Genomic DNA, 27,323 nt, shown 5'->3' on the forward strand with positions numbered 1-27,323 from the left:
TGAATTGTTTATTTCTGGAATTTTCCATTTAATATTTCTGGACCACAGTTGACCGTGGGTAGCTGAAACTGCAGAAAGGGAAAATGCAGATAAGAGGGGACTACTGATGTTTGCCAAAATGTACAACTAAAGTTTTTCCTTGTTTATTTTGGAATATGTAGCTGTTTTTCATGAAAACATATGCTATTTTAATATGTAATGGGTTTGTTTTTTTAATGAATTAAATATATTTTTAACTTTTTGTTTTAATTTTTAATATGGTACATTATTACCAACTGATGTAACCTACATAACCAAAATTTCTTTGGTGTGTTCAATAGGTTTTACTAAAATCCACTGGTGTTAAACATTCTTAAAATTATTTTGTTCCTGGTTGAATAGGGTAGGCATAGAGATCTGCAGTTATCAGGGGATTACATAGATTTGGGGCTATAGGTGATTTAGTTTGGCTACTGCAGCTAAAGTCATTCAGAGCTAGACTGGAGGAAAACAGTGTCCAGGGCCCTGCAAGCTTGTGTGCTAGCCTCACCTTTGATGAGGGGCATCTACTTATTCTACTTACCACTTTCTAGAGCCCAAGAATGATTGCATGCATGGTGGTTTGGGGGAATGTACCTGGATGAGTACCTTTCAAGAATGCCTAATCCTCCCCTACCACTCCACCACACCCCTGTTATATCTCCATTACACCCCCATTACCAGATGTAACAAGTTCATTTTAAGAAACTTGGAAAAAATATAAAAGGGGGAAATTAATGCTTGTACCTTCCTAAACCTAAAGGCATGTATTATTAAATTCTATTGTATTTTCTTTGTATTTTTTAACATACAGTTTTACAAATAAAACATTTTTAGATACAAAGGTTTAAGGCAGTTTAACACAGTTTTAAAAATAAACATGTGTAGTCTTTCTCTTTCAGTGCTTTCCTAATATGACTACTGTTTTTATTTAACATATTATCTATATATTTAGAAAATTCTCACCCTCCCAGAGATAAGCATTTTAACATTTGTGACGAACAGCCATGCAAGTATGCACACACACTGATGTTTGTATGAATGGGGTTGTCTGTTGCATGCTGCTCTGATGGTACCTGCATTCGTTCTCAGCTCTAGGCCTCACTTTTGCAGATCAGCAAATGCATACCTGATGTACAATGATAGATTACCCTGTAATCAAGGCTCTTTTTCTTGGGGAAAAGACTAGAAGTGGTGGTTGATTGGAGAGTTAAAGTGAAAAACCTCAGACTTGAGGTGTGAGGTAGTCAGTGCAAATGCAGGTCCTCTGTCATCCTCCTATTCATTCTCTAGTTTGTGCAGCCCCTAGGATTTTAGAGAAATGATGGAGCTAGAACCAAAAGAACAAAGTAGTCTAATTAGTGGCTGAGGCTTGAGGAATGTCGGGGTGTGTGTGTGTGTCTTTTTGTCTTTATTTAAATACCTCTCAAGAGGTCAGGGAGATGAACCTCATCAAACATTAACAGGTCAGGATATTATGGTGACTTCCTGTTCACTTCTCTCTTGAGTTTAGCAAACATTTGAGGGGAGGGGAGTGATAAAAAGCTGAATGAGGGTACAGTTCCGCTCTTGAGTATTTAGTAGGGAAAATGACTACAATAGAAGGCAGAGAAAGTGCTAAATTGAAGGTATAGATAATGATGAAGCTGGTAACTATGGAGAGAATGAGAAAAGACCTCCTGGAGGTCCGTTGACCTACTAGCTGGAGAAGGATTTCAGTAATGCCTAGGGGGCTGGCCGACATGAATTTCAAAACTGAAGGAGCCGTGATCTGGTGAGGCCAAAGAAGTGCACAGAAGGAACAGAAGGCAAGAGCACTGACAGGGATAATGTGCCAAAGAGAGGGAACCCAAAGATACTAGGTGATGGGTTTTGTTCTGTGAATAGGAGGAAACTGGTTCACTCCCATCACAGACTACCTCTCACCAGCATACATAGTCACTCAGATAAGCACTTAGGAAATAAGCAAACTGGTAAAGGAGCCTGGGTTTGGAGGGGGTGTATTACGAAGACATCCATTTGTTATTTCACAGATTGTACAGGTCAGATAGAATTCCAGGCACAGGTTAACTGGATCCTCTGCACATGATCTCACAGGCTGAAATGAGTGTGTTGGTTGGACTGCAATTGCATCTCATCTCCCCAGCCCACATGGTTGTGGTAGATTTCAAGATCTTGAGGTTGTTGGCAGTAGGGTAAGGAATATGATTTTTTTAAACTGTCTTTTAATTGAGCCACTGCCATGTGCCAAATACAGACACAAACTTACATACATTATCGGTTGACCCCTAATAACAACTGGACAAAGCACTATTGTCCTCTTGACAAATGGAGAAAAGGGCACAAAGTGTGCATGGAATACTGTCTTTGTGCGGTTTTTTTTCTCTTCCTGATGAGCAGACAAAGATTCCTGGTGGTTTTGCTTGCTTACTGTCTTACCCCCAGAAGCCTGAATTTAGATGGAGAGGAAAGCCTTTATTTAAAAGTCTCATTGTCATTCCTCCTTGACAGGAGGGGGGCATATTTGCATAACAAAACACTGATGAAAACATTCCCTGGACAACTTAAATAACCTACAGCTTAGGACCCCATCTCCTCATGAAGCAGGTATCTGCTTGGCAGCTTTACAGAAGAAACACGTTTTGGCCACAATACAGAAGATATTGGTGTCTCGAAGTTTTGCTTTTTTTCTGCTTAGGGTTGAGTGTGTCTCTTTCTGTCTGTTGTTTTCAAACACACCAAAATACAAAGAGAAGAAACCATCATTCATATTTAACTTACCAAGATTTCAGCACAACTAGTTTTTCCCCTCTTTCTTCCCCTCCTCTTTAGTCTTTTTACAGTTGAATTGTTCCTATGAAGCTGATATATTTAGTTATGTCTCTTAAGTGTCTTTTAATGTAGAGTAGTTCCCTTTCCCCACTTCTCCCTTTTTTATGCCATTGATTTGTTGGGAAAAGTGTCAGCCTTCCTGAGAACAGACCCTCCTGGGTTTTTCCGTTTGCTTCCTTTAGGGCATCCTTTCACTGTTCCCATGTCCAGTACTTACTTAATTACTCTACTTGCAGCTGAGTGAGAGGCATGATTTGATTTGAAAGGTTGGTTAAATTCAGGTTCACCTTTTTTGTCAAGAATGTATACGAGGTGGTGCTGTGTGCTTCATGAAGTAACTAAAGGTTGGGTTATTTTAAGTTAGGCCATGCTAAGATGAACCAGTGGATTCAGGCAGTGATGGCACAACGCCTCCATTTTAAGACACAGACCTTCATTTTCATGGTTTCATCTATTGATCTTTTCTATTTCTATTTGTTTACCCTAAGATAGTATAGTTAGTTCACCCCCCACAAAATTAATGTGCAGTTCTTTCCTTTTCACTGCCAATTTTGAGCATAAGGGATTGGTGCTTGGTTATCTGCATTAGTTATCACTGTTTTGTGTGATTTTTTATTTATTACTTTTCCCCCCATTAGCTTTCCCTATGATTTTTTTTTTTTTATTTTCAAGGTATTTTAGTGTGCAGCCACTGCTCTTTCTGAATCCTAGAGACAGGGAATGGGTGGCTTTTTTCTTCTTCTTCTTTCTTTTCTTTTTTTTTTTTTTTAATGGAAGGAAATTCCTGGGCTGCCTCAGTAGGCAGAGCTTTAGAATGTCCCTCACTTGGGGGGATGATGGGGTTTTGTGGCCTGGAGGTGCAGGCTGGTGTAGTGTCCCTGAGTGCTCAGTGGGACTGGTCATCATTGGAGTATAATGCATTTCTTTGGCTGTTTATCTGGTTACAGCTCCTTTTTTATCCACAGAAATGACCACTTCTGCAACCTTGCTGAGGATAAGGATTTTAGAAAGAAAAAGTTGGTTTTTTTAAAAAATTATTCAGATTCCTTAATTATGAACTGCAGTAGGACACTGGGATTATTAGTGGTTACATAGAATTGGTTATTTTCTTCTTAATTTTAAGAATATTTAAGCAGAAGAGTAATGAAAAATAGTTTGTGTCCAGTGATTTTCCTCAATGAAATTAAACTAAAAATGGAAAGGTGAGACATGTAACAGCCAGAATGGTCATCAAAAGGAAATGAAATTTATCTCATAAAGAGTGTCTTTGAATTATGCACATAAAATAAACATAAAACAGACTGTGCAATGATATTGACTAGATGCTTTAAAATAAGCTCAGGGGGCAGAAAGTTAAATATTTAGATTAGTGTGGAATGTTAGCTTTGTAGCAGTGTGCCATTGATGGAGTATTCCTGGAACACGTCTCCTCTGCTTGTTTTAACATCTGACCTTGGTCCCTGGAATGGAATGTGTAGACGGGAAGACACTCAGCTATATGGGTGCGTTTGTTTGACATTTTCTCTTTGTTGTATAAGCCATTTAGTTGTTTCTTTGCACTCTCTTTAATACTATTGAAAATTTGGTGGCTTTCTAGAATCAAGACAGTATGGATCTGTCATTTCATTATGAACTGTTTGGATTCACTAACTCTTCCCCCCAGAAAGACTAGACACTTGAGTCTGAGACTGAACTTGTCTTTTTCATCCCGTGTTTATAGTGAGGAGATTGATTCCATCAACACTCCGGTGCCCTGCACAAAGATGGAAACTTAGTAGGCACTTTGGAATGAGAATGTCTATTTTTCTGTCTCTCTCCCTCTGCGAGATAGTATATCATGTAAACTGATTCATTCCGTCTGGTGGGCAGAAATGGAATGGCATGAATGGTTTTCTAATAAAGTTCATTTCTTTTCATATTCTCATGGCCACTTAATTTGACAGTGGTATTTTTCCTCTTGTCTATTTCTTATTTTCCTTATGGATATTATCTCTGTAAGAACAGTGCTTTCTTGACTGATGTGGTTAATTTTCTCACCCGAGGATATTATTCCATTGATTTTTAGAGAGTGGAAGAGAGAGAAATATCCTTGTGAGAGAAACACATTGATTGGTTGCCTCCTGCTTGAGCCCATACCAGGGCCCAGACCGGGTAGGAGCCTGCATCCAAGGTACATGCCCTTGACCGGAATCGAATCCAGGACCCTTTGGTCTGCAGGATGACGTTCTGTCCACTAAACCAAACTGACTAGGGCTGGTTGTGGTAATTTTCAGTGGATGATTTCTTCATCATTTGGTTAAAGGAAAAGCCAGTAGCTTTCTTTTTTCCTCTCCTATAAAATGGATAATAATGAGCATTCCTCACCGCTGCTGGTTTCTCTTTAATATGATAATGAACTCCCTGTTCTGATTAACCTCACTGAGCTGCAGTGGGAATGAGATGTGTTTTGAAATACATTAAGCACTGCATAATGGCACATTGCAAATGGTATTGCTATGCCAGGAGGACTTGAAGCTCAAGGCTTAAACACAGCTTCATTTGGAGTGTCATTCAGAATGCAGTTCCTCAAGTACCATTGCTTTTCTTGATTCCTGGGCTCTTACAAAGTCCATAAATTGCATTACACTTAATACAGACAGAAATTGTGATGTAACTGTCTTTTGGCACGTTGCTTTCTCGTAAATAGGAGAATGATCAGTAACCAAGAGGATGGACAAGAGAGTTTATATTTATAAGTAGATTGTTACCTTGTTTTAGTGTTATCATTTTCAATGGTGATTTTATAATTTCTCATTTTTAACTTTTTATTATGGAAAATTTCAAACATATACAAAAGTAGAGAGGTTTTTAGCATAATGTTTTTAACGGTTTGAATCAAGATTCACATTTATACCATCTCTACATTTGGTTGGTCTCATGAGTCTCTTACAATAATTATTCTGTGTTCCTTTTTGTTCTATCTTTTTTCCCTTGCCTTGTATTTGTTGAGGGACCCAGATTGTTTGTCCTCTAACTTCCTGTAGTGTAGATGTTTTTTATTGCATCTCTGTGGTGTTATTTAGCATGTTCCTGTTTAAAGGCTTGTTTAAATTTGGGTTAGAATTGGGTGTGGGGCAGCATGTACTTCTATTTGGAGGTACATAATGATTAGTTAGTTGTCTCTTCTTTGGTAATTTCAACAGCCATCAATTCTCTTTACCTAGATCTGCTAGTTAATTGCCTGTTAGTTAATAGCTACTTGTCTTAGCTATTTTAATGTAGTTAATGAAATTTAAAAGTCATTTTACATATTTGCCAAATAGCCTCATATAAAGACTAGAGGCCCAATGCACAAAATTCGTGCAAGGGCCTCGGCTCTAGCAGCTGCGTCGGCTTGCCTCGGCCCTCGCAGCCCCAGCTTTGTCTGGAAGGACATCCAGCTGTTTGGTCTAATAAGCATATTACACTTTTATTATTATAGATTATACCAATTTACGTAGCCAACAGCCATGCACCAGAAAACTCGAATTTTAATTTTTGTATTTCATAGATGAGGTATCTGAGGCTAAAGAAGAAACAGTTATCCCCAAAATCATACACTACAATACCCAGAGTTTAATATGAGTCTTGCCTTAATTCTGTACATCACACTAGCTTCCTTCTCTTCTTTTACCACTGCCCCAGGTCATTGCTCATCTTCATTTAGGAGAAAGTAAGAAATAAAGAAGGGAAAGTGAGAAATTAAAAGAAAGGAACTGAACAGTGAGCAGTAAAGTTAGACACAAAATGTTTCCACAACATTCCCCAGTTTCTCCTCATTTTGATGCTCTCGTGCTTATGACACAGCCACTGATTATCATTACTTAAGTCTACTAACTCATTGCCTGATCCTCTGTATTTTTCAATATATATATATTTGACCAAACACCAGTGGCTTTAGAATCTTAATTTCAAACTTTGCCAGAAAGAGTACTTTTTTTTTGTAGCACCTTCTCCCATGCCCTTTAAAGACCATTTATTAATACTATAAAAAGTACCAGAGCTTGAATCCTGTGAGAACATTCCAAGTTTAGTCCATCTAAACAAGCCATTTTTCCTAGCACTTCTATCTTAATTTATCAGTGGGTATATTTATGAAGAAATTTAATCTAGACATATTCAATAAACCTTGTCATAAAAAGGTATTTCAAAAGCCATTTTATTATATAATAAACATTTCTCTAATTTATTTCATTTAAGTTATCTTCCTAAAATAGTAATTTAATTTTACTTTTGGCAAATAGTTACTTCTCAAAGGTTGAGCCGAATTTTGAATGTAGTAATGTTACATAGAAGCTAAATTTAGTAGTTAGCAGTATCCTACTTCTAGTTTAAATCCAAGTGGACTTTTAAAAGTCTAAAATATATTGGCCTCTCCCAAGACCCACACTCTGATATTAACAAATGCCAAAAGAGATGTGCAAACAGGAAACTATGTGATCCTTTAAAAAAAATTTAAAATCATATAGTCATTTTTCCACTTGGCCCTCACCCACCAAAATCAAAAGGATCTACAATAATCCTGTGGAAGTTTTAGAAGTCTTTGTTTTTCTTCCCCCATCTCACTATTTATATGTTTTAAATGCTACCTGATACAGCAAACAAATGTAAATGATGTCCTTTCAAAGTCCACTGACTTCCTCTCTGAAGTAATCTAAAATTCTGGAGCCATAATACAGACCATCAGATAAAAGTGTGATACTTTATATTTGAGAAACATGAAGTGCCTTAAATGATTAAATGGAACCACAAGAGCATTTTTTTTCCCCAGTTTCTAGAAGGAATTGTGTCACTCCTTTAACTGAATCAGAATGAGATTTTAGTTCAGGAGAATGGAAACTCCTTAGGGGACTGTGGGTAAGTAGATCCTGGTATAGAAAAAGGTGTTTGATGGGCCACAGACTCTAAGGCCAGGGAGGTTGCTGGACTCAGGACCAACCACATAGAGCCCCCATCTCTGCCACTTGTGACATCCCCTCCAGTTGGCCTTCTGGATCCTGCCCAGTCACTCAGGCTTCCCAGCCTCCGCCACTTCCCTGTTGAATTCTCTGAATACCATAGGCAGTGTGTGAGAGTTCCTTATCACCAGTGAAATGTACTGACTTGTTGTGAAATATTGATGCATTTAAATCCCAGATTAACAGCAGTTTATAACAGACCTCCTTCTGATGAAAAGGTATTTTTAATAGGCTGGGAAGCCCCCATTGCCCTCAGGAGAGAATCTCACCTCCTTGCACAGATTCAGGCCCTTCATGATCTGCACCTCTGCTCCTCATCCTCAGCCACCAGTCTGGTCGGTACTGAGCTCCTGGCAGTCTCTACTGACACATGGTGTGCCTTCTTTTTACCCCTAAGCTTTTTGCCGGAAATTCAGTCCTTTTGCAAATTAGCTTCTTGTCCTTTAGAAGTCACCTTAACTGTGTCCTCTGGAAAGCTTGTCTGACTCTACAGAGGTGGATTAATTGCCATACTGGGCTGGTTGCTGCTATAGAACTGTGTTGATTCCTTTAGAGAGAATATGTCATACTGTATTGGAATTGCCAGTAAATTCTCTATATCCCTCTGTAATCTCTAAATTCCTTGAGTAATAAGACTGGGCTATGCATAGTGTTAGATGCATAGTAGATGTTTAATAAATACTTGCTAAATTTTTGCTCCAGTTCTGCTACTAACTGACCAAAATCTGTATACCCTGAAACTTCCACTCACTGACGTATTGTTAATCCCCGGACCTCAAGAATAAATCTAATCCCATGTTTACATGATAGCCCTTCAGAATCTAGATTTCTGCAGAATGGCTACCCATAAAGAATGAGATATTCCAGAAGGAGTGATTTCTTTTCTTTTGTTTTCTTTCTTCTCTCTCTCTCTCTCTCTCTCTCTCTCTCTCTCTCTCTCTCTCTCTCCCTCTCCCTCTCCCTCCCTCTCCCTCCCTCTCCCTCCCTCCCTCCCTCCCCCGAGGATATTTTTCCACTGATTTTTAGACAGAGTAGAAAAGAGAGGGAAGACAAAGAAAAACATCAATGTGAGAGAAGCACATCGATTGGTTGTCTCCTGATTGAACTCTGATCAAGGCCTGGACCTGGGAGGAGCCTGCAACTGCAGCACATGCCCTTGACTGGAATCGAATCCGGGACCCTTCGGTCCATAGGCCAACACTTTATCTAAGCCAAACCAGCTAGGGCCAGAAGGATTTCTTATACCTGGGCAGAGCATCCTTACTTGCTAAAGAACAGTTGTCAGGGATAGAAGAATAAAGGCTAGCTTTCCTCCTAGGGACTGTGGGCAAAGATCTTAATGGTTTTTGTTCCCAGCCCCTACATCCTGTGCTGGGCCCCAGCACTGTGTGAGAAAAGGTAGGAAGAAATAAAGCATAGATACTGACAACATTCAAGTAGGACAACAGTTATAAGAAGTTCTTAAAAGTGACTCTACTGAGATCACATTTTTTAGCTTGATTTTATGTTAACATCTTTGAAGGCTGGGAAGCCCTGAAGTTAGCTCTGGAAACGCACAGCCTTAGGAAAGCCTTTCTAAGCCAGATGGCTGCCCCTTGACTTAGATGAATTACATTCCAGGCAAGAGGAAGAACAGGTTTTGAAGTTCATTGAAAAGAATAACTGTAAGAAGTCATAACTAATTTTATGCAGCAAGAGGTGAGTTGATGATGTGTAGTGGATATGGGAAGAAGGAATAAATGGAAATTCTTATTACAGTTAAGAGTTGTCTTTGATTCAGAAGAAATTGAGAGCTATTGAAGATTGTAAGAAGGGAATTAAATCATCAGGAAGATCTGATAATGGGCTTTGAAGGAGATATGACTTTGTTTTAGGCATTTTGTCATACCAAAAAAAAAAAAATTAAACAAATTGTTGAGAACACATCACCAAAACTGTCAGGGTGATGATTCAGATAATCCTCTGTGGCTCCATCCTAAAAAGGGCATGTTAGCCTGTTTTTCTGACACATACTCTTAAGAAACTTGCCCAGTGCTACTATCCGCACCTCCATTTATTTCCAGCACCATTTGCCCCTTGGACCCGATTCTCATCTAAAGATATTCGAGTGTGGCAAAAATAACTTTTCCAACAAAACCTTGAGATAAATTACTGTAAACCCTCATTCTATATTTGCAGCAGGGACAGGAATTAACAGCTGGAAAAGCCCTGGGAGCTAGTGTGGAGTCTCCACACCGTGGAGGCCTTGCCCTAGCCAGGATCTCACAGCTGCCCCGAGAGGCCTTTTCTGGGGCTCCCAGCCTCGCTCTGGATGATGCTTGTTCTCTTGCCCCCAACCACCAATTCTCCAAGTCCCTGAACTACCCATTCTCACATCTTTTCCTAAATTTTCGTGAAAGGTCTCAGGACAGCTCTCCAAAGAGTTTCTCTTCCTTTTGTGAGACATTTGTGAACTCCGATCACGTCACCCACTAGTTGGCCTGCAGCCATTGGTTGCATACATATCTCAGCCTAATCTTTACATAATTTACCATCCGAGCCCCACAGTATATGTGCAGGGGGCTTCCTGATCTGTTTACCAGACTGTTCCCAGCCTCTGCATCTCGTGCTGGGCCCCAGCACTGTGAGAAAAGAAAAACTTGGAGGAAATCCAACATGAAGAAAATGATTGAAAGATTGGAAAGAGGAGCTGCTATGAGAAAAGGGTGAAGTAACTGGATGGGTTTAGTTCAGAGAAGAGGGAAGACATGACATAGGTAGAGAGAACAGTCAGAAGTCCCTTTGCTTGTTTCATTTTAATCATAGTTATAATATCCATAAAGATACTTACAAATATTCTCCCTTGTTTAGTGTTGGACTATTTGTGTCGGATGTTACAGTGCTGGGATGGATGGGCTGAGGTTCAGTCTCTTCTGGAGGACTTTGCTCCCTGTGTTTTCTCTCTCTTCTGATTTGCTGTGAGATCTGATGGTGAGAGAGGTGAGCTGATGTTCATGGACATGTAGGATGTGGGAGTGTGGAACTCCTGCAGGTATGTTTGCCTGATGGACTCCAGATGGGGAGCCCGAACATTTGCTGAATCTTTCCTCCTACCTCATTAGGTCTGAGAGCTGGCAAAACCTGGAGTCAGGAGGTAGAGTATGTTTGGCCTGTGGGAATCTTCAGGTATGAGACATTTGGAAGTAATGATGATAATAATAGCAGCTATTATTCATTCAGGATAATCCATTGAGCTCTTTATATTCATTATCTCATTTACTCTTAACAACCACCTGTTACAAAAGTACTATTATTATCCTCATTTTCCAATGAGATATTAGGCCCAGATTATTGAAAAAGTGTCTAGGGTCATAATTGGTAAGCTGCCTATCTGGGTTTAAAGCCACCTCTGTCTGGCCACGGAGCTTAATGTGATTTCATTTTTCTTAACTTTATTGAGATATAATTCATATACCATACAATTCCATTTTTTGTACATTATTTTTTAATTGTGATAAAATATATATGACATAAAATTTGCCATTGTAACCATTTTGAGTGTACAGTTCACTGACATTAATTATTTACCACTATTTCCAAAACTTTTTCATTGCCTCAAACAGAAGCTAACCATTATGCAGTAATTCCCTATTCCCTCCCCCAAAAAACTTCCAATAGTCTCTAATCTACATTCTGTCTCTAGATATTTAATAAAAGTGGAATCATATGTGTTCTTTAATGTCTGGCTTCTTTCGCTTAGCATACTGTTTTCAGGGTTCATCAGTGTTGTAACATGTTAAAATTTCATTCCTTTTATGGCTAAATGATATTCCATTGTTTTGATATACCACATTCTGTTTAGCCATTCATCTGTTGATGGATACTTGCGTCATTTCCACCCTTTTGCTGTTGTGCAGAGCCCAGGTTTTAACCAAGAAGTACATTACAACGTAGCCGAGGACCACCCTGGGATGGGATCTCCTGACCTCAGTCCTGGGCGTCTCACCACGTTGCAGGAGAGTCCACGTCATACTGGCACTTCGTAGTATTTGCAGGAATCAGACATACCTGGGTTTTGAAATACATGTCTTTCTCATGTAGTTGTGGGACACGTTACTCAGCCTCTCTCACTCTGGGTTTTCTCAATATTTAAGGTGGAATAATATCTACCCTTCAGGGTTATTTTAAGACAAATAATACACAGTAGTTATTTTTTTAATGGCTCATTTGCTGGGGTTTAGATATGTTCTTCTGTATATTTTTACTGACATGGAATTTCACAAGTATGAAATGAAGAAAAATTTCAGTTCTGTTTGTTTTTGTAACATTGGAAGAATAAATGTTTTCTTTTTTATCCCCCAAAGGGCCCTTATGTTCCTTTGTGTTTTTACCCCTTTAAAAAAAAAAACAACTGAAGGAATAATACATGGCCATGGTAAAAATTCATAAAACATAATGAGCAAAAAAAAGAGTATGTGAAATCCTCTATCCAGAGATCATCACAATAACATTTAAAAATATATGTTATGTCACCGGGAGTTTTCTAAATCTGTTACATATCCCATTTAATTCTCATGACCCCCTATGAGAACAGGTGTTCTCTTCCTCCTCTTCCCCTTCTTCCTCTTCAACAGTTTTCAGATTAGGAAACGTGGCCTTTTAAAAATATATATATTTTTATTAATTGCAGAGAGGAAGGGGGAGGGAGATAGAGATAGAAACATCAATGATGACAGAGAATCATTGATCAGCTGCCTCCTGCACGCCCCCTACTGGGAATTAAGCCTGCAACCTGGGCATGTGCCCTTGATCTGAATCGAACTCAGGACCCTTCAGTCAGCAGGCCAACGCTCTATCCACTGAGCCAAATCAGCTAGGGCAATTTGGTCTTTTTATTTTGGTAAAATTAAAATTGTGAAGTTACTAACTTACCCCCGTCACATAACTCATGAGTGGCTCAAACTCACAGCTCCCTACCAAAGCATTGTGCCGATTCCTCATGCAGAGCATGTACGTGTGTGTGTATTCGTGGGATTAAACAATACATGTCCTGCAAACTGTTTTCTTTTTCAATGAGTGTTAACATTTTTCCATATTTGTAAACATAGCTCTCACACATAGTCATTTTCAGTAGCTACGATATGCCCTCTTATAGTTACCTAGCCTCTAGGTAAGAACATTAAGGTCCTCCTCAATTGGGGTGTGTGTGTGTTTTAAAAACAAGCAACCTCATATAACCATCTTCATAATGCCAGTTCCAGATTTGTGAGGGATCTTGCAGCATTGGGATGGCTTGGGCATGCCCTTTCTCTTCTAAAACATTCTAGTAACTGGCTCTGGGAGGTGAAGCACCCCCACAACTCCTGGGTTCCTGTGTAGACGGCCCAGCAAGGCTCAGAAGTCATGCCAGAGCCAACCAGCTTCCTGCTCACCCTCTCACTCAGATTTCCCTAGTGATGCATATCAGACTACAACTGGAAAAAAACTTCTACCAAAAGGCAGCGTTTTAGGGTTTGCAGGTAATCTATTGAGTACAGACCCCAGAGCCTCATGAGTTACAATTGCTTATTATTTCCCCAAATGAAGAAGCAGCCTAACCCAGTTCTCTTGGTATTTCAGTGCTTCTGACCAGGTTAGGATGCCCTGTTCCCTCAAGTGACCTCTTCCTGTCACTCACATCCCAAGAGTAAGTGTATTATCATCAGGAATGAGGCGATGTGGTGGTGTATACATTAGTACTTGCCAAGTTTTCACTGTTTATCTTACTGGAAAGTCAACAGCATGACTGTTAACCTCCTACACAGTGAAGATCTAGGCTCTTTGTTATGGTTGTTATCAAATTCTGTGGTTAAATCTTTCTGATTTTATGAGACACAGAGATGGAATAAAGGAAATAAAGTGTGGCCAGTCAGGAGGCTTGGGCGCAGCAACACCTGGAGCTGCTATTGTAACTTGGGGTCTGCAGCTGGTGGGGTGGTGGTCAGGGAATTGGAGATTGGAGTCTCCAGAGGTCCTGGGCCAGTTTTATTCGCAATGTTAAATGGACCTCTGAGCAGATCAGATTCCCCTTGAGAAGCTGAAGGGGGTAGTGAGACTTCTTTTAAAGGAAGCCTTCTCCCAAAAGAGCATGTTGTTGTTTTAAAAATAAAAAAGTGCACACCATGTAGTCACTGAAGCTTTATCTTAGAGCCATCATCAATTTGTTCCCAGTAAAAAGGGCTGAACAAGCAGAATGGGGCACAGAAGAATGAGGAAGAAACCGTTAAGCATGAGAAGCAGCACACATTCCAGAGCACCACTCCCTGCCACTGCCTCCAAGCAGGTACAGCCCAGACAGTTTAATGAACCGAGGAATGTTCTTGTAATCAGAGAGAGCTTCTATGGGACAGGCAGCATCATTCACACCCCAGATCGTGTCCTCAGCATCTTTCCTATGGCAGTGTTCATTGCTGTTAGCTAACACCGTGATACTACGCACTTACTATGTGCATCTCAAATTCTCATTTACTTTTTATAATTAACGTATGTGATGGTCTGTATTTGTATCTGAGGAAACTGAGGCTCAGAGAAATTAGGTAAATTGTACAAGTTTGCACAGCTGGCACATTTACAACTAAAAGACTTAAAAAGGAGAAACACTGGCTTAACTTTCAGGTGACACTTACTGAGTCACTTTTCACCACATTTCTGGTCCTACCTCATGTGTAATACTCATACAAAGTCATTTGTTCACCTCTTGTCCATTTCCTTTTCAGTGATCCTTTGCTGACTCCCTTTCCAGATGACAAATCACATCTTCCTGATAGCCCACTTTCAGGAGACGAATAAGGACTTTCATTTTCAAATTCTTCCCCCTACCCCACCCCAGATCATCAAGATACATTTAATTAAAGAGGATTTACCTTTCAAGTTTGTAGATAATGAGGCCCTTCTGTGGCTCAGCATCACTGCCCCCAGTTTGGGCTGGAGAAATAAAAGATGATGGTATTCATCCAGCATCTGCTCCACAGTAGGCACTTAAGACATTAACAGGGTTGTGATAAATTTGAGAGAAAATAATCCTGACTAAATTGACATTTTTAGATACTGTGGGATCTATTTGTGCATGCTGGCCCTGAGCTGCATTTAACTTTAAGAACTAGCTTAGTCTCTTTTTGTTATTTTTGCCTGCAGACTGCCCAGTTACTTCATCCATCTTGTGGCCTCATGGTTCGGCACTCTCAGAAAACACTTTATTCAGTTCCATCATAGAGTGTGCCGGTGGGATTGTCCTTCAGTGGTGACTTGCGGGTGAAGGAAAGCAGCCTTAGACAGCAGCAAATATACCTGGAAGTGGAGTTTGCTTTGTACTCAAGATTTAATCTGAAGCCACCAAATTATCAAACTGACCCAATCAAGGAAGGAGCGTTTGGAGGAGATGGGAAAGAAGGGCATGTTTCTGAGTTTCTGTATGTTTATGAACCAAGAGTTCTGGGTCTGCTGATGGCCTTGTTCTTACAGGTTTTTCATAGCTCACGGTAATTGGCAGCATGAGACTTTTCATATTTAAAGGATTGGTTTCTAGCCTCCCTAAAAGAGATATTAAAACACCCCAGCACAGAGAAATGTCTGGCAGCCTTCGCTATATCCATCAGCATTGTGGTACTAAAACAGCCGATACTGAGGACGTGCGAATTTCTTTTCGACAGTGGTGATGATCGTCATCAGGCATTCGGGTCACTTTTAAAATATTATTTCAAGCGATGGCCACCACAGTGCCATGAGGCATAGATGTCCTCATTATTTTGTGTCTTCCTTTCTACTCCCTCCAGTATTCCAGTAAAGCACAAGTTGTTGACGTTTCTCACCTATCATCTCTTGTCCAAACCTGCAGTTTCTCGTGCTTCTCTCCTTTACTCAGTGCTCCTATGCACATAGTATGTCTCCCAACTAGTTCCTGTAAAACTTGTGTCCAAATCTACCTTATGGATATGCTCTTCTTTTTATTACAAATTTTAAAAGTAAATTTAAGTAATAATTATATATCATCATGGCCTGGAAAAGCAGATCAGAATTATCATGTTTTCAAAATAGCTTCTTGTGTTATTCATCCACCCTAAAACAGTATTTGTTTTGTTATTTTAAGGCAGTGTCCCGTCTTTTCTAACTTGGTTTGGAAGTTAACCTTTGGCTAGACAAAAGTACCATCTTAACACAATGGTTTAAGAGCATGAACTCTACCCTGGCTGAGTAACTTAGTGGTTAGAGTGTCTTCCCAATATGCCAAGTTTGTGGGTTAGATTCCCAGTCGTGGCCCATACAAGAATCAACTAGTGAATGCATAAATAAGTGGAACAACAAGTCAGTGTTTCTCTCTCTGAGTGTCTCTGTGTCTCTCAAATCAAGAGAGAGAGAAAGCATGAATTCTGGGGCCACACTGCTTATATTCAAACTAGTGGCCCGGTGCATGAAATTAGTGCACGGGAGGGAGGGGTTCCCTCAGCCCAGCCTGCACCCTTTGCAATTGGGGACCCCTGGGAGACCCACAGGGATCGGGCCTAAACCAGCAGTTGAACATCCCTCCCACAATCTGGGGCCACTGGCTCCTAACCGCTCACCTGCCTGCCTGCCTGATCACCCCTAACTGCCTCTGCCTGATTGCCCCTAACCCTTCTGCCTGCCTGATCACCCCCAATGGCCTCCACTGCCGGCCTGATCTCTCCTCCATCTGCCCTCCCCAACCGGCCTGATCGCCCCTAGCAGCCTCTGCCTTGGCCCCCACCACCATGGCTTTGTCCAGAAGAAAGTCGGACATCTGGAAGATGGCCGGTCGACCTGGTCTAATTAGCATATTACCCTTTTATTAGTATAGATAGATTATATAGGATAGGGTTTCTTAAATGGGGGGGAGGGGAAAGCCTTTTTCAGCAGGAGGAGATGCTCTTGGCAGACAAAAATATATAATCTCTATATCTGGACTGATAGCCATATGCACTGTACTGCCAAAGTGGTCATTAAAAAATTGAACTGCTTTTTTACACCTTACACCAAACAGCTATTGCCCTTAAAACCCCTCCTTAGCCCCCACCTTAGCTTCTGCCTTCGCAGTTCACCCAGATTAGGTTCTGATTGGTCGGTTTCTATGCCAGTCAGCATCAAAAGCTCCACCTCCTAGACAGCCATTGTCTCCTTGCAGTTCACCCAGATTTGGTTCTGATTGGACAGTTTCTATGCCAGTCGCTGTCTCCAGGCCTGATCAGAGAGGCGGGGCTAATCAGCGGCCCCCTCAGCTGCTGGCGAGGCCCGGAGAAAAAAGAGGCTAGGGCTGATCAACAGCTGCCATGGAGGCTGCAAATCAGACCCTGCTTCTCTCTCCAGGCCTGATCTGCAGCCCCCTCGTCAGTCAGTGCTGGGTTGCTGTGGCGCCTGCAGTGCAGCAGTCATTGCAGAACTGACTTCCGGTGTTCAGTCGTCCGTTCGGTCATTTTAGACATTATGGACCCTGGCTCTTTATATATATAGATAGATCATGGCTTCACTCCTCCTAGCTGCATGGCCTTGGACCTGCCACTTACTCTCTCCAAACCCTTAGCGTCTTCCATTTGTGATGAGGAGGTAATAACAGTCCCTGCCTTATAAGGATGTTTTGGAGAATAAATGGGTGACAGTTGTGAAGTAGTTTGCATAGAGCATGCACTGTATAAGTATCCTTATATTACCATTTGACAGGAGAACAGTCCTATAGACGAGCCACACAGCCACTCTGATGTACAATACTGAAATCCCTTTATAGTTTCAATTATCTACCAGAGATGGAAAAGGCTGTTTAGGCACAAAACAGGCAGAAGAAACACTTTAATGGGTACTACAGTTCTGGACTAAAAAAAAAAAAAAGAGGAGGTGAGAGTGTGTTATGCAAAAGGGACAGTATTTTCACTCAGGGCGAATTTATTGCGTGCCTATTTTGTGCCAGACTGTGAAAGGGCACATTAGTGAATGCCACTGAATAGTGTCCTACTCTCACGAAGCTTACCAGGGTCTCTAGTAGAGTGGAGCTGGGCAAATGTTTTTATGTTGTCTGATACAAAACCATTGCTTTCTGGAACTTTAGCTCCTGTTAAACATCCACCATTTACTGCAGTCATTAGGAACTCCAAGCTCTCAGAAAGGCTGGCAAATACTTCAGAACTCAGTTGCTCGTGTCAGGGAAGGAAATTGCTTGGGGAAGTTGTGGTGAACCGTCAACCCTGCAGTTGCAGGTCTCGGGAAGGAAGAGGAGTGAAAATGTCCTGTTATGACAAATAAGAGTAGATAACAGTCGTCACTAAGGAATCGTTTTCTTCCTGCTTATGCTCTGGGTTCCCTTCAGCTCTCAGATCAAGTCCTTTAAAACTATGGACATGAAACGGCTGCGGTGACTGCTCAGAGGGAAGGCAGAGAATCACTTACTGGGGGGCGGGGACTCTGGCCAATTGAATTAAGACCAGCGTGGTTTTGGGATTTCCTTGTCACACTTGTTTTGTGGGTCTGAGTTGGCCTTTCCTGCAGTAAGCTTAAGGAGTTGCTCCAGGAATATGTGTTATGAGAGAAAAATTGGAGAGAAGAGAGTAGAAGTTATTAGGAAGTCAGTTCAAAAGTCAAGAGACTGTTAAAGCAGTCCAGGTGAGAACCTGCATTTGGGTGGCAAGAAGTAGGGGTTGAAAGGAAAAGATAGTGAGAAAGGTACAGAGGAAACGTAATCAGGAGAAGCGAAGTGAAGTGTGCAGGTTCTGGGCTAACCTGACTTTGACTCACACCCTGGTGTCATCACTTGCTGTGAGTCATTGGGTTAGTTACTGAATCTCTGTGCCTCTGCTTCATCATCATGTAAGGGGCTAATGTTAGCACCTCCCACAGGGAGCTCTAGCACAGTGTATGGCACACAGATAAAGTGTGCTCAGTAAACATTAGCTACCATATTACTGCTATGAGTATCATTATTATCAGTATCTTTGCCATCTTTAATGTTATTAGGACTTGGCAGTTGTTTGGGTATGGGAAATTTGGGGAGGTAAGAAGAGGAATTAGTTTATGAGTAACAGTGAATTTACTTTTAGGTGAGTTGAGTTTGATGAATTTAGGATGTCTACATTGGAGGAGAAATCAAAGCTCTAGATTTATGAGTTATCCTAAATAGAATTAATAATTGAAACATTAGAAGTGGCCAACAATGTGCTAATGAGCAGGTAGACGTAGAGGAGGGTTAAGCACAGAGGTAATTTCTGCTAGTGTCTCCAGCACTTAGCACTGTTGGTTTTCTGTGCAGAACTCAAAAATTCCAGTTGTAATTTGTGCTAGTTGGTGCTGAACATGTCCTTTGAATTTTTTGCCTAAGTTTTTGCATCTTCCTCTATATTTATCTTCTTGGGGAACCTGCGGAGGTGTGTGACCTTCTGTGCCATGGAATCTATGGGAACTGTAGTTTTCCAGCAAATTACCACCAACTCGGTGGCTGAAAACAACAAAAATCTATTCTCTCGCAGTTTAGGAAGCCAGAAGTCTGAAATCGAGTTGTCAAGCAGTATTTATTTTTGGAGGCTCTGAGGGAGAAACTATCCTATGCCTCTCTTTAGGCCAGTGGTTCTCAACCTTGGCTGCACATTAGAATCACCTGGAAATCTTTTCAAAATCCTGATTTCTGGGGCCTCGTCCTCCGGAAATTCTGTTTCTTTGTTATGGGGTGAGGCCACAACATTAGTAACAAAGAAACAGAATTTCCGGAGGACGAGCCCAGAAATCAGGATTTTAAAAAGATTTCCAGGTGATTCTACTGTGCAGCCAAGGTTGAGAACGACTGCTCTAGGCCCATCCTAAATCCAGAAGGATTTCATCTCGAGATACTTAAATAACTACACCTGCAAAATTCCTTTTTTTCAAAAAGGTTACATTCTGCCCTAACCGGTTTGGCTCAGTGGATAGAGCGTTGGCCTGAGGACTCAAAGGTCCCAGGTTCTAATCCGGTCAAGGGCATGTACCTTGGTTGCAGGCACATACCCATTGGGAAGTGTGCAGGAGGCAGCTGATCGATGTTTCTCTCTCTATCCTTCTTCATTCCTCTCTGCAAACAATCAATAAAATATATTTTTAAAAAAAGAAAGGTTACATTCTGAGGTTCTAGGTAAATGTGAATTTTGGGAGGGCACTGTTTAACCCACTGCAGAAGCCAGCGCACTGTGCTGGGCTACAAAGCTGGGCATGGCCCATGTACATTCTTAGCTGTAACACCAGAAGAGCACGCCCTAACGGACAGTCCCAAAATAGGCCTCGAATGGCGCCTAACAGACACAGATGGACTACTTGCTGGGGTATGTGAGTGGGAGCTGATGGCTTAACGGAATCCTTGATTTATTTTTCTTATTTCAAAATTTATTTTTCCCCATAAAAAATGGAATTTGTCATCCTGTATGAGCTTTCCGTGTTGATTGCGGTTTTTCTCTGGCCATATTCTGCATCTGTCAGGCAAGCTGCCGTAGGACTCTGTCCCTGGGTTTATTCTAGTACACTGAGTACAAAAGCTAGACGCAGACCACCTGTGCTCCTCCTGGAGCTGGCCACCACCTCCAGTGATGGGGTATCCATCACTTTATCTGTTTCAGTGTGATCTTCAACTGGTGCTTCACCTTTAGCACTTTTGTTTCCTCATCTAAAGTAAAAGGCAGGCTAGATGACCTTCATGAGCTCCTAGGTTTAAACCTTCCTCAAGACTGCACCTCTTTCTTTCAAAGGGATTGGGAGTGGGGAAGTTTTAGCTCTTGTTTGTCCGAATCCAGTGTGAGCTCTTTTGGTTGCATATGTTTATGCTAAGAGAAAAGCCTATTCGTTGTATATTGTATATTTGTTGTATATTGAGCCCTCAGGAACATTATCCTCAGGTGCACAAGGAGAAAGAATATAGCTGGATCTGGTACAAGGGGAAAGCCCTGGCCTGCTGATCTCTTTTGGCTCCCTGGGGCCCGGCTCTCCTTGTAGTAGGGTAGTCAGCATTCCTCTCAGGAGTAATCTTATCCCCTCCCTGAACCCCATTTCATCACAGTGGGGCCAGGGAAGCAAACCTTCCCTTCTTTTTTTAGCCTTCCCATTCCTTTTTTTTTTTTTTTTTTAAGGAGGGAAGGGAGGGGAGGGACAGGATATTGACGTGACAGAGAAACATCATTGCCTCTTGTATGGGCCCTGACCCAGGACCTAACCCACAACCTGAATATGTGCCTGGACCAGGAATCGAACCTGCAATGTTTTGGTGTATGGGACAACACTTCAACCAAATTGAGCCAGCGCAGCCTCCCCATTATATTAAGTTTGAGCAGGATGGGCAGTGAGTAAGGAAGGTGAAACCCCCCAAGCCAGGTTGCTCCCTGCTGCTGCTACTCCTTCAGTTGGGTACCCACATGACGGGCTCCTGCTGTGGAAAACCTTTCTCCAGACATTAGAATTTTCTCAAGACCACATTAGCAACCAGAAAGAATGTACATGTGCAGAAAGCTCATCCCGCTACTGCCCTCTTTCATCAAAGGGGAGGAATGGGTTTTCAGAGTCCTCAGCCTCATACTGAAATGTAGGTGTCCATGAGGGCTGCTTCCCCTGGAGGTGCAATCCAGACCTTGTCGGGCTGTCCCAGTGTCCTCTGTTGCTCTGTCACAGTGGCTCTGAGCCAAAGGGTGTACAGCTGTGTCTGTTCTAACCCTCCAGCTAGCTTCTCTCACAAAACAAGTCCAGGATTATTGCTTTTCCTTTGCATTTTCTCTCCTTCAGTGTTCTGTTCATTCATTCAACAGGTACTAAACTAAGCTTTTTGAAAGCAAATGTATAACAGTTTGCTCAAGCAGCTAATAATACAATAAGAAAAGTCATATAAATAATTTACAGTGATGGCTTCCCAACTAAATTATTATTAAGAATCCCTTGAAGAGCAGACTTTCTGATTCGGTGGGTCTGGGTGGAACCAGGAGTGTCATTTCTACCAGGCTCCCGGGGTTGCTGCTGGTCCCTGACCACTGTCAAGTGCATTGTGGTGCTGGAGTGCAGGCAGGAAGGTATGGTTAGGGCTTGGGAGTGTGGAGGAGGAAGGAAATAGCTCCAACCTTTTTATGTTATTTTACCTGTTATATTTATTTCCCGGGTCAGATTTTTCCGAACTTTGTGAGGCCATAAAAGCTCACTCGAGGTCTCCATGGGCTGCGAGGGACCTCGGGCTGAGTCCACGTCAGGCAGGAGACCTGTTTGCTCCAATCCCAGCTGTTTCATCCTCCTTTATGTCTTTCCCCTGCGCTGGCTGTCATGCCCTCCCTCCCAGACAGGGTCCCAGGGGCGGCGGGAATGAGCGCAGACCTCAAAGGTTTTTGAAGAGGAGCTTACTTTAAAAACTCGTCCCTGGGTGAGAGCAGCTTTCAGAGGGTGTTCTGTAGAACCTGCTACCTCGGGGACTGTCACAGGGGTTGAGGTCCTTCAATCTCCCTCCACCACCAAGTACTTTTATTTATAAGGGGTTCTGGGAAAATTAGTTTGAGAAAAAGGTTCCGTGGCTTTTATTTTTAACTTTGAAAATTACTGCTCTTAACATTTGCTCTGAGTTGAGCCTCATTTTGCTCGTGTGTGTGTGTGTGTGTGTGTGTGTGTGTGTGTGAGTGAGAGAGAGAGAGAGAGAGAGAGAGAGAGAGAGAGAGATACTGCAAGGATTGGGAAGTTTTAGATATAGTAATCTAGTTCCTATGGATATTTTTGAAGTTCCTTTAACAAAGAAAGCAGTGGTATATCTTTAAACAACTTTCCACTGGATACTGTTCAATAAACAAGCAGTATTACACACTACATGCCAGTCTCAGAGCTGGCCCTGGGGTGCAGACTTGAGTAAGACTCAGATTCTTGAAAACTTGTTAGGAATTATCCTCACTCCTCTCCGCTCCCAGTGGTCACTAGCTCAGCTCAGACATCTCCATTGACTCATTTTGAGCACATCCTCCTCCTGACCACCCCCCATGTGCTACTTGTGTCTGGACATTTACAGTCACTCCTTGTGCTTCCTTCACAAGAGAAGGGAGACATGACAGGATGTATCAGAAGATTTACCATGTGAGAGTTCACCCTAATCTCTCAGGCCTCTGCTTCACTACCTGACTATCCCATTACTCAGTAGCTTTGGGTTTGCCTCCAAATCCCCATTCTGCTGGGCTAGGTTTTGTGCAAATGTTATTCAGTGAATCGTCTCTGAGCATCAGTAGAAACCCAGTGGGTGGTGATGCTTTAGGATGAAAATGCCAGTGTCCGGCAATCATCAACTCCGTCAGCCAGGCTGAGCCTGAAACGCCGACTCCCCTCATCTCCGTTAGTTCTCTCTTTAGGATCAGATGTCTTAAAAGACATTTGTTTTAAAACCCTCTCAAGGAAGCACCCATTGATCAGGCAAAAACCCGCATTCAGCCGGGCCCGGCCCAGCACAGCCCCTCTGGTGGTGGTCACTCCTGCTGCCCCAGCGGGGCTGAGAGCATGGCTGAGAAACTGAGTGTGCCGGGCTTGGGACTCTCTTGACTTTTCAGAAAGACTCCAAATATCTTAAAATAGCGTGGTAGCTGAAGTACCAGCAATAACAGCGCGTTGTTCCTGAGAATGGCTGTTTCAGTCGGGCACTGGCTCTAGCAGCACTGAGCTTCCCGAGCTGGGCTCCCACAGGAGCGGCTCCAATGGAAATCAGATGGTCTCCTCGCAACAGGAAACGAGGTCTGGTAGCATTCCCTCAAACCGCCCCTTTTGAGGAATTTCCTTACAGAAACTATACACACCTACACCCTCGGACTGGTGGTATCCACCTGATCATTTTAAAGCGGCTGTGACGCTATGTTTGCCTCCCTCAGTAATAACAGCCACTCCACTCTCTGGGCGTAGGCTCTCAGCCTGCACACAGGCAAGCGTGTTCCCATCGCCAAGCCTGAGGAGGGCATCAGGAAGAGGAAGTGGGGAAGCCAGCCGGCCCCCTTATAGAGCAGAGTGTTGGGATCCCCAAGCTGCCCTCTGAATAGACAGTCATCAGTCAGCTCTGGGCTCCATCATCCTGGCAGAGGCCCTTGCCATGTGGCTGGCTGTGGAAAGCCTTGCCCACCCCCCACCCACCAGGTGCACATGCACCCACAGGCTCAGCTGCTTTCTGGTGGCTCCATAAAGCAGGCCCCACCTCACTCACACTCAGCAAGCAGTTTTGTTGCCAGCCCCTTCCCATTCTGAAAAGCCTGCTCAGAGCCAGAGTTTGGGGGATGACGAGGATGAGGGAGACCTGGGTTGAGCAGGCTGGGTGGCCTCTGAGATGGTGGGACTCTTCTCCTTGGATCACATGCACTGTAGACCTGGAAAGTCCTGAATGGTGGGGTCACTAATGGTTTTATCAGCCACCTTTCCCTGAGTCCCTGAGCAGGTCTGGGCAGCATCCTTGACCTACTTGAGTTCAGATTTGACAGGTGGTAAAAGCACATGTTGAGGTTGCTGCTTCACAGGGTCCAGATTCATAACTATTGACTGATGTTCCTTCTGCCTTTGCCCGGGTGTTTGCTGTTACTTTAATGGATTGCTGCCCAGTGCATTCTGAGGCCCAGGCACTTGCCCTTCAGTCTGGAAAACTGCAGCTTGACCCTAGTGGAATCAGAGCTGCATGAGGATCGTTGAGACCAGTCAGTTGCAGCTGGATTCACTTTTTTCCCCTAGAAAATAAATATAGTCGGTGTAAACAGCATTTGTGAATGTTCATATTTGCATCTTTGTGGAGCTTAGCTTTAATCTAAATACTCGAGGCTTTCCACTTCCATTTTCTGAATTTTTAACAACTTATACGCTGTGTAGGTACAACATCTGGTCCTGTGCTTCTAAGCGCCAAATGTGAAATGCTTGATGAACATAATTTATTTGTCTATTAATTATACTGATAAGCAGACAAGTCCTTCAGTTCTTCCAGTCTTTTGGGGTCGTGCCAGGAAGCCGTTGTTCTCCCAAAGGCTCTCAGCGGTTTTCAAGAGATATCTCCTACTGGTTCTTTTTCTTCCTCCTTCCCTGAGAGGACCACATGCACTGTTTATACAGGAAATCCCCACTGCTCTGGGTCCCCCAGCTCCGGTTGGAAAGACATCAGAGTGCCCCAGGCAGAGCCTGTCCGGCTTCTCAGCAGGCACCCGCAGCCGATGCGAGTTGCTTTCTCTCATTGTGTGTTTCCCGATCCCTGGCTTACAGTTCGCAGGCCAAAGCCAGCAGGTTATTAAAAGAATGAGAGTCATTTGACTTCTGACATGGATTGGGGCTCTGGGTTACTGGGTGTTTTGTTCTGATTTGAAACCGGCTGTTTGGTAACCACTAACTCTCCCCTTATTCTTTTCTTGCAGATGAGCTCACAGTGCCTGCACTTTACCCCAGTAGCCCTGAAGTGTGGGCCCCGTACCCTCTGTACCCAGCGGAGTTAGCGCCTGCTCTACCTCCTCCTGCTTTCACCTATCCCGCTTCACTGCATGCCCAGGTAATTTATACCCATCGGCCACGACTTCACTCACTCCTCCACCAGTCCTTTCAAACCTGGTTCCCAGAGCACACCATACAACTAACACCTACCAGCTAACAGATCCACCTTCGAGAGACTACTGATCCCCTCTAAATCGAGCTGACACTCCTCCAGGACTTACGAGGACCATCTGACAGCAATGATATCACCCACTGCCTGATGTTTGCCCAAACAACACCTCTCTCTTCCTTAATGATCTCACCCTCATGTCACCCACGAGGGACTGGGCCCAGGTGACCTCGCCAGCTCCCAGCCAGCTAGAGGTGTCACCAGAGCATAGATGTGTGTGTGCCTTGTCGTGTGGAAGGGCCGCAGGGGAGGTGTGCGCTTGTCGTAGGAGTTACGTGTCTGCGTGTGTTTCTGCGTTCTGGGCGATTTTTCTCTCGTGTTCTCTGATAGCTAGTGACCAAAAGGGAAGTTGGGAGCTTCTAGGAATATGTTACAGAAGAAATTAAGGGTTTCTTTTTCCCATTATCAGGAAATCCTGAAGAAAAAGTATAAAATAGTGTCTAGAACAGCCGTGGGCAAACTACGGCCCGCGGGCCGGATCCGGCCCGTTTGAAATGAATAAAACTAAAAAAAAAAAAAAAAACCATACCCTTTTATGTAATGATGTTTACTTTGAATTTATATTAGTTCACACAAACACTCCATCCATGCTTTTGTTCTGGCCCTCCAATCCAGTTTAAGAACCCATGTGGCCCTCGAGTCAAAAAGTTTGCCCACCCCTGGTCTAGAATGTAATTGCAGGTCAAAGTAGAGGCCTTTATTCTGACCAGCTTTTTTTTTTTAAAGTTAAGAATAGCCTGAGATTTATAAATTCCCTTGTTTCTTCACAAAGATTACTGTCTACCTACCAACCCTTTCTCTCCCCTTGGAAAGAAAAGCTTTGCTTTTAGTGTAAGTAATAATCAGTATTACGATTCATGGTGATGATCAGTAGCAAGAAAGATAGGAGAGTCAAGGTTTCACTTGTCTACTGCATGTGTAACTCCTCTAAAAGCAGGAAAGCCTGGTTTTTTAAGACGTGCTGGCTTGGACAGGTGGGGTTTTTGTTTGTCTATTTTGCTTAGTGTTTATTTCCAAGGCTGGATGAAATAAACAGCTTCCTAGAGTACTCTTCCTTCAGACTGAAGCCTTCTGTGTTGTACAGAACTCACCGTATTGTGTAAGACCCTACAACAGTCCCAGCGAAGGTTCCCACAGGGCGTGGGGCCAGGCGTGCTGTCGGCTGACTGTCCTTCCATTCTTTCGCTGAGCTCTAAATGCTTCCTGCGTGCACTGACAACCGGCTTCCCGCGCCTCGTGCAGGCGAGCGGAGAGACAGCCTGGGAGCCTAGGCAGTGGCTACTCTCTGTGCTGGCAGGAGGCGGCAGAAAGTAGTGAAGAAAAACGCAGGCGGCACTTGGTCCGGAAAATAAAGTAACAAGAGTATTCTGAGACTAATTCCCCTTTTCTGGATTAGCTGTGCTTTCCGCTGCTTTTTCCACCTTTTGTCCATGTCTGTGCTTGGTCACCTGGAGATGGCAGGTAGAGGAAGGAGGGGTAGAACATAAACCTGTGGGTATCTTCTGCTGAGTCATCATCCTGCTCAGAGTGGGCTTGGAGATCACTTGTAGATGACGGGGAAAGCGCCCCCTCTGTTTGGGCCCATGCACCCCACCCTACCATCTGCGAATGTGTCTCTTCTCCTCTTCCTCTTGCTAGATTGCCTAGAATATGGATCAGTTGACAATTGAGGCAAGTGTTAGTAAATACCATAAAATAGTGCCAAGTTCACGTGGTCATCTGAATATCCTTGGCTTTGGTTAATAAGCACCAAAGCTTTTCACCATTTCTCTGGACAAGCAGGGATTGACAGTGGCCAGAAAGGACTGGGAATAGTGGCTTTTGGCCATGGCATCTGGGTAATTTGCCCTTCCTTCATCCATATAACAGATGAAATGAAAAGTAGTACCTGGAGATATGGTGAG

At 42.8% G+C, this 27,323-nt stretch overlaps 1 protein-coding gene across 2 annotated transcripts in view; it reads left to right on the top strand.

Moving 5' to 3' along the window:
• Window positions 1-27,323, top strand: part of RBPMS (RNA binding protein, mRNA processing factor) — a 179,917-nt gene that overhangs the window by 125,370 nt on the left and 27,224 nt on the right. For both annotated transcript variants that reach the window (XR_013995515.1, XM_081083046.1), the window contains exon 6: window positions 25,178-25,308. Coding sequence is in view for 1 of the 2 variants with exons in the window: in XM_081083046.1 (XP_080939172.1) it covers window positions 25,178-25,308 (131 nt within the window). In the remaining variant the exon portion in view is untranslated. The remainder of the gene's footprint in view (window positions 1-25,177; window positions 25,309-27,323) is intronic.

This window comes from Myotis nattereri, assembly GCF_964212035.1.
Source record: "Myotis nattereri genome assembly, chromosome: 2".
NCBI classification, from domain to species: Eukaryota; Metazoa; Chordata; class Mammalia; order Chiroptera; family Vespertilionidae; genus Myotis; species Myotis nattereri.